An 8165-nucleotide genomic window follows, 5' to 3' on the forward strand; every position below is an offset into this window, starting at 1 on the left:
GTCTTGAGAGTAGACGGTGCTCGTGGTGCCTCGTCCAGACAAGTAACCCAGAAAGAGGAAGCATGAGAGCCCCCGAGCCCTAATGCGAGGCAGGGTGCTCTGGGCGCCACCCAAATCTAAGACTTACTGAGTTCAAATGACAAAAGGAGCGGCGAGGCTCGTCGCACCATGCTTCCCGTGCCGGTGTTCCTTCTTCCTTAGTCAGGCGATGCCAATTATGCGACAACATTTGGCTCCTCAAAGCCGAGGTCATCCTCCGAGCTCTGTGGTTGTTGTCATCGTCGTGGTCGCGGTTGCGGCGAGGTTGTTCCTGACCCCGACCACCTCGCCCGCGGTCTGCTCCACGATCACGAGCACCGCCGACCTTCCTCACGCTTCCGGCCGCTGGGGTCATCGCGGTCGCCCTCGCGACACCCCCGACGATGATCCCCAATGAAGTAATGGACCTCCCGACAGTTCTCAAGGCCTTGCCCCTTGAGCGATGAAGAGGACACGACTTACCTGCACCTTCCTCGGTGGCTTCGACCTTCTCCTTGACAGCCACCAGCGCGCCCCGCTGCGGCTTGGGGCTCTGTCACTAGGACGAGCTCGGCCTTCCACTTCTTCGCCTTCTTAGTGGTAAAGATGACGGCATGCGGGGAGACCTTGGGGATCATGTTGGGGACCTAGCAGAAACATTGAATGAAACGTTGTATCGCCCCCTTCTTTTGCTTGACGACATGGAGAGTCCATGTCGGGGCGCACGAAGGTGCCCTGGAAGTTGGCCACGAACTGGCGTAGAGGTCGTCCCACAAATCCACGAAGCACGGTGGGAGGTTCATAAAGCCAACATCAGGCGAAGCCCTTCATGGCCATGGGGAACCGGTTGGCCATGACGTTCTCGGCGCACCCGGTCGCCTAGATGGCAGTGTTGTATAGCTAGAGGAACTCCGCAAGGTCGACCATCATACTTTTGTGCCAAGTCAGGGCGGAACTTCCCCAGCCAGGCGATGCATGGGAGCTCCAAGGTGAATGCTTGGCAGCCCCCCCCCCCCCCCCCCCCCACACACACAGAATGGGATCTCACGGTTGTGGCTCCTCCGCAATTCCACCGTCGGGGCCAAGGAGGCCTTGTCCTCATCAGCTCTCGACACGCTCCTTCTGTCCCGGAATGACTGCCCGAGTGTCATGGACCCACCCCATCTCGAGGACGACGTCGCGTAGATCCCCGGTGCGTTCTGCCACAAAGGTGGTGCCCAAACGATGAGGTCCCACCTGCACCCCTCCTATCTTGGTAGGCGAGTGACTTAGTGCGGGAGGGAGCGAAGCAACCGTCTGCACGAAGCGGGAATGGTCACGCCTCAAAGTGTTGTGAGTCCTAGTCGTCAGCGTCCACCAAGTCAGCCACCTCCTGAAGTCGCAGCCCCACGGGGATGTTTTCCTCCAAGGGCACGAGAGGATGCCTAAGTGTGTGTGCGGCGTGCAACGCCGATGCCAGCTACCCTAAGTCCAGCCAGGGCCGGGGTAGCTGGTTCCTGTTAGCGGAAGCTTGCTTGCCGATCAGAGCTGCGAGCTTCGATGGGGACCCGCTGGCTCCGCCCAATAGGGCCTCTTGGCTGGGATGGGCTGAGCAGACCGGAGGCGGCAGCTGCTACCGCTGCTCGTGATCCGATATGGTCAAAGAAGATGGCCCGAAAACGACCTAAAGCCTTAACCCCCTACCTGGTGCGCCGGATGTCGACGAGTGATCGTCGATGTCGAAGATCGGGGAGATCCCGTTTTAGAGATTCGGCTAGGGGTCAAACACTTCATATCACTTCAGATATGGAGGCTTAGTTTATCCAGGTTCAGGCCACCGAGAAGGTGCCTGCGTGTGTGTACTTGCTAAGGCGTGCGTGTGTGTGACATGTACGTCCAGTCCACCTGCCCGCACGGAAGTGTTGCTGAAGTTAAAGAGGGTGACGTCCCATCACGTTTTGACAAGTGGCAGCCCTCAACGTATGAGAGACGTGCGGCGTGCCTCTTCGTCATTGTCATGAACCTACAGCTTAGGCCACTGTAGAGTCGCCGGGCCTCCCCACTGCATACAATCAACCACAAGACCCTGAGGACATCCCTGCCAGCCCGGAAAACTAGCCAGGAGGTCTTCCCGAGAAGGTGCGCAAGCCTGCAAGCATGCTCAGGTGGAGTCCCTGGGGGTTCGTTATGCCTGGGCTGCGCATGTGCATAGGCCCCGAGCACCCAACTCCGGGGCCACGCTGGGCCGAGCTCAGACCACGCCATGGATCCAAGGGACCCCGTCCCCCGTATCTCTGGCAGTGTGGCGCTTGTAGGTTTTTACAAAAAAATGACTATTAGTTGGGTTTTTAAAAATTGGTTTTCTTATGTTTTTGTAGAACTAGATTATACTTACCCACGATTTGGTTAGATAGCCCAAACAAGTTTTAAGGTGGTTACACCAGATATCACGTTTTAAGAAATCCAGTTCTACACAATCCCCGTATCCAAACAGCCCCTTAGAGAAGCCCAGAAAAGAAATAACTAACTGACACCTTTCTGTACCAAAATACTAGGCACTTGGAAACATTTTTTGCAGCAAGCAGAAACTACCTACCTCATATAACTTTCTGGGCTCTGCAAATTTCACATGCGAGCTTACTAGTAAAGCTATGGATGTAAGCAACTCCATTGCACAAGTTCTTCAAAAACAACATATTTACTTACTCAGCGGTGAAGCTTTGACTTTTATCCAAATATTTTCACCAAATTACGGACCTTGCAACTTTCCGATTATTTATTGTCAATTTAAGTCAACAGTTGTCAATTCCAATAGGGAAAGAATGCTTGCCATTACAATATTCCTCAATCAAAATTGCATGAATTTCACAACCAATGTCATTGACAGTGGCAAGACATCAAATTTAGTGAGTGTATGTGTTGGACAAATTAAACTCCGCCTATGTTGTCTCAACATAGCCGGTCCCAACCCCGGGTAAAGGAAGAGGGTTGTGATAGGCTTGGCGAGCCAACGTAAAAACTCAGCCACTCTTACGGAGATGAACCCAAAAGATTCTCGTTGGGGTGTAACCCTCTCAGCGACACGCCACATTGGAACTCGGGTGTAGTGCCAAATGGGCAAGGGCCGGGCCGTCACCCCCCCTCCCCCCGGCGCGCCGTATCTTGACCTGGATACCGTGGCAAGTGAGCGAGGATCGGGTTGTCGTATCCTTAGTGGCGCGCTACATCGGCGCCCGAATCTAGTGGAAAATGAGCAAGGGTCTTCGCATTTGACTCGACGAGTGCGAAGAGTAAGGAAGTTAGCCGAGCCTAGGAGGATCCGCTTAGGTAGCTGGAACGTAGGGTCTCTAATAGGGAAGCTTAGGGAGCTAGTTGATGCAGCGGTGAGGAGAGGTGTTGATATCCTTTGCGACCAAGAAACCAAATGGAGAGGACAGAAAGCGAAGGAGGTGGAGGATACCGGCTTCAAGCTGTGGTACACGAGGACGGCTGCAAACAGAAATGGCGTAGGCATCTTGATCAACAAGAGCCTCAAGTATGGAGTGGTAGACGTCAAGAGACGTGGGGAGCGAATTATCCTGGTCAAGTTGGTCGTTGGGGACTTAGTTCTCAATGTTATCAGCGCGTATGCCCCGCAAGTAGGCCACGATGAGAACACCAAGAGGGAGTTCCGGGAAGGCCTGGAGGACATGGTTAGGAGTGTACCGATTGGCGAGAAACTCTTCATAGGAGACCTCAATGGCCACGTGGGTACATCTAACACAGGTTTTGAAGGGGTGCATGGGGGCTTTGGCTATGGAATCAGGAATCAAGGAGAAGATGTCTTAAGCTTTGCTTTAGCCTACGTTACACGGATACTTGGATACGTATCGGATAAGCGATACGGGGATATGCCCGATACGCCAATTTTCTGAAAACATGGATACGGCGATACGTTTAGATATTACATATATTAATTATTAAAAATATCGGAAACAAAATAGAGCTTCTAGGTCAAAGCATGCCTCAATAGGATTATTCCCTTTGTTTTCTTGCACTTGGTCCACTTTCATTAATTGGCAGTGGGATTTTCCCGGGCTTGTTGTTCCAATCAGTGCATCGACTCTCTCTTGCTCACCTTTCAATTGAACAAGAACATTGTTTTGGCATGAACTCACGCCCATGTTGGGTATCTTCAAAAGGTACGCCTTTACTATTGAGGGGATTTCACATCAAACGAGCGGTTTCAGGTATCCAAAAAGTATCACAGAAGTATCCTAGGAGTATCAAACATTATTTTCTTCTTTTTAAATCAAAAAATCGAGCGATACTTACGGGATACGTATCGGGCCGTATCGGGGCAGTATTCGGCATACGCACACTTTCTGAAGTATCCACGCAATGTAGGCTCTAGCCTACGACATGATCGTAGCTAACACCCTCTTTAAAAAGAGAGAATCTGGTGACTTTGGTCTAGCCAGATTGATTTCATCCTCTCGAGAAGAGAAGATAGGCGTGCGTGCCTAGATTGTAAGGTGATACCAGGAGAGAGTGTTGTCCCTCAGCATAAGCTGGTGGTTGCGGACTTCCACTTTCGGATTCATGTTCAAGGGGGAGGTAGCTCAGGCGTTCAAGGAGAGGGTCATTAAGGAGGGCCCTTGGGAGGAAGGAGGGGATGCAGAAAATGTGTGAATGAAGATGCGACCTGCATTCGTAAGGTGGCCTCGGAGGAGTTTGGAGTGTCCAGGGGAAGGAGAAGCGAAGCTAAGGACACCTGATGGTGGAACGATGATGTCTAGAAGGCGCTTAAGGATAAGAATGTTTCAGACGCCTATACCTGGATAGGAGTGCAAACAATATGGCGAAGAAGGCCGCAAAGCGAGCTGTCAGTGAAGCAAGGGGTCGGGCGTATGAGGACCTCTACCAACGGTTAGGTACGAAGGAAGGCAAAAGGGACATCTATAAGATGGCCAAGATCCGAGAGAGGAAGACGAGGGATGTTGGCCAAGTCAAATGCATCAAGGACGGAGCAGACCAACTCCTGGTGAGGGATGAGGAGATTAAGCATAGATGGTGGGAGTACTTCAACAAGTTGTTCAATGGGGAGAGAGAGTTCTACCATTGAACTAGACAACTCCTTTGATGAGACCAGCAGGCGTTTTGTGTGGCGAATCCTGGAGTCTGAGGTCAAGGAGTCACAAGGGAATACAAGGAGATATCCCATGGTGTATGCTCTTTGCGGATGATGTGGTGCTAGTTGACGATAGTCGGATGGGGTCAATAGGAAGTTAAGAGTTATGGAGACAAACCTTGGAATCGAAAGGTTTTAGGCTTAGTAGAACTAAAACCAAGTACATGAGGTGCGGGTTTAGTACTACTAGGCGCGAGGAGGAGGTGAGCCTTGATGGGCAGGTGGTGCCTCAGAAGGACGCCTTCCGCTATTTGGGGTCAATGTTGCAGAAGGATGGGGGTATTGATGAAGATGTGAACCATCGCATCAAAGCCGGATGGATGAAGTGGTGCCAAGATTCTGGCATTCTCTGTGACAAGAGAGTGCCACAAAAGCTAAAAGGCAAGTTCTACAGGACGGCGGTCCAACCCACAATGTTGTATGGCGCTGAGTGTTGGCCGGCTAAAAGGCGACATGTTCAACAGTTAGGTGTGGTGGAGATGCGCATGTTGAGGTGAATGTGTGGCCACACGAGGAAGGACCGAGTCCGGAATGATGACATACGAGATAAGAGTTGGGGTAGCACCAATTGAAGAGAAGCTTGTCCAACTTCTTCTAAGATGGTTTGGGCATATTCAACATAGGCCTCTAGAAGCTCCAGTGCATAGCAAACGGCTAAAGCGTGCGGATAATGTCAAGAGAGGTCGGGGTAGACCGAATTTGACATGGAAGGAGCCCGTAAAGATGGATCTAAAGGATTGGAGTATCACCAAAGAACTAGCTATGGACAGGGGTGCGTGGAAGCTTGCTATCCATGTGCCAGAACCATGAGTTGATCGCGAGATCTTATGGGTTTCACCTCTAGCCTACTCCCAACTTGTTTGGGACTAAATGCTTTGTTGTTATTGTTGTTTATGTGTTGGACAAATTAAAGTTTAATTAGGAAAAGTATTAACTCTATATACACCCTTGTCAAAATATCATGTGGTAATGAGTGCTTACTGGAAATCCTCGTTTCCAATTAACCAAGAGGTTTCTAAACAATCTGAAAGAAAATGGCAAATGTTGGAGATGGTATTTCCTATGTCAGATACAAATCAATCAATCTGCCAGATACAGAAAAGGCAATACTTCGCCAAATAGTGGAAACACAATTCAGTGATTATTTGTCTTTCATGTGTCTAGTGACCGTAGTTCGGTCAAATCCCAAAACTTTGCAGAGATGTAGCCCTATATCTCATTATTATTTGGAACTTCCAAAGACTTACGCATGATTTTAACGGACTTTACACCAATTTGAAGTTTCACAAGATACACCACCTTATGTTTGTACAATCTGCAATGTACTCCATAGCTGACTTAGGTTTTGCATTAGCGACCTACCAACTATCCCTCAAATAAATTTTGTATCGAGTAGAAGAAAGGTGCTTAGAACGACATAGATGACCAGGAAAATTGTTTTAGTGTTCAAAACTAGAATAGCTAAACAGGTTTCTTCCACATTGAATGATTAGCAACTGATTAGGGAATATAACCCTAAGGCTATAATATGCTTAGAAAGAGATGTAATAATCTAGCTACCCCTGTGTACTAAGACTCTGAGTGTCACACATGTTGTTAGGACATCAGAAGAAGGATGGTGCAATTGTTCAATGTGACTAGTTGATCGAATGGTTGGTAAACCCAATAGTAAGCAAACGGAACTGTCTTTAGTACTTGTATAGTCCTCTCATGTATATCACATAAAAAAGGAAGAACATGTGTATCTTACAGAAGTAACAGCAACAGGGAAGAGGAGAAAATGAACAACATTTCACTCTTTTAATTGCATACCTACCAGCTTAAGGGCCTTTTTGATTCGTAGGATTTTCAAAACGTAGAAATAGGAAAAACGTAGAAGGGGAGCCTTGGCGCAGTGGTAAAGCTGCTGCCTTGTGACCATGAGGTCATGGGTTCAAGTCCTGGAAACAGCCTCTTACAGAAATGTAGGGAAAGGCTGCGTACTATAGACCCAAAGTGGTCGGACCCTTCCCTGGACCCTGCGCAAGCGGGAGCTACATGCACCAGGTTGCCCTTTAGAAATAGGAAAAACGTAGGATTAGAGTGCCATGTCGTTTTGAATCCTACAGGATTGTACGAGTGTTTGATTGTGCATAGGAAAAACGTAGGGTTCTTTCAAAGAGGTTTGAGTGGATGGAAAATTTCCTATGAAATCTAGTGCAAATGAATCCTATGGAAAAATTCCTATGGTTTACAATCCTATGAATCAAACAACCCACATAGGAAAAATTCCCAAGGATTAGAATCCTCCAAAATTCCTTTGAGAATCCTTTGAATCAAAGAAGCCCTTACATGGTGAAATAAAATTTAGAAAGCTGCTCTAACAATCAGCAATCTCCAAACAAGACGAACAAACATCCAAACTCGTCTTAGCAAACGGGTTATAGGATTCTACATAAGCATCACATATGTACCAAATGCAATCCCTTACATCCAGCACAAACGTCAAATCATTATTTACACAGTATCATCAACCCATAAGACCCGACCAAGTCGGCACCAGCAGCCCTAATGTACTAAACCTAAACCCGCAACAAAATAGCAACCTACCGATGCCCAACCAGCCAAACCCCGCAAGGAAGGACCGGGCTACATACTTACCAGAAGTCCAAAACCCCAGTGCGCGCGCACACACAAATACACACACACCGCGACCGAACATTAATCCACTCTACCATCAGATATGTTTAAGGAAAGCGGGGAGGAATTGTGGGTCACCAGGAGGAAGCAGACGGCGATGAAGATGACGACGCCGAGAGCGAGGGGGTCGGAGCCGGGAGGGGGCGGCTGACGACTGCGAGACTGCTGAGGGGATAGTGATGGCGACGGCGTAGGCAGGCGCTGGCGCGGCGTGAACTCGGCGGTGACGTCTGACATCGGGAGAGGATAGTTCGCGATCTCAGATTAGGGTTCTGGGCTCGGCGATGGGCAAACCGGGCAGAGGGACGAAGAAGGAACC

The 8165-nt window shown here is 49.3% G+C and overlaps 1 protein-coding gene across 2 annotated transcripts in view; it reads right to left on the reverse strand.

Annotated features, from left to right (window-relative positions):
- Positions 1 to 8159, reverse strand: part of LOC119296020 (erlin-2-B) — a 23856-nt gene extending 15697 nt beyond the window's left edge. For both annotated transcript variants that reach the window (XM_037574439.1, XM_037574438.1), the window contains exon 1: positions 7925 to 8159. In XM_037574439.1, coding sequence (XP_037430336.1) covers positions 7925 to 8083 — 159 coding nt within the window. In that variant the 5' untranslated portion in view covers positions 8084 to 8159. The remainder of the gene's footprint in view (positions 1 to 7924) is intronic.
- Positions 8160 to 8165: the final 6 nt, after the last annotated feature.

This window comes from Triticum dicoccoides, chromosome 4B (genome assembly GCF_002162155.2).
Source record: "Triticum dicoccoides isolate Atlit2015 ecotype Zavitan chromosome 4B, WEW_v2.0, whole genome shotgun sequence".
Classification (NCBI taxonomy): domain Eukaryota; kingdom Viridiplantae; phylum Streptophyta; class Magnoliopsida; order Poales; family Poaceae; genus Triticum; species Triticum dicoccoides.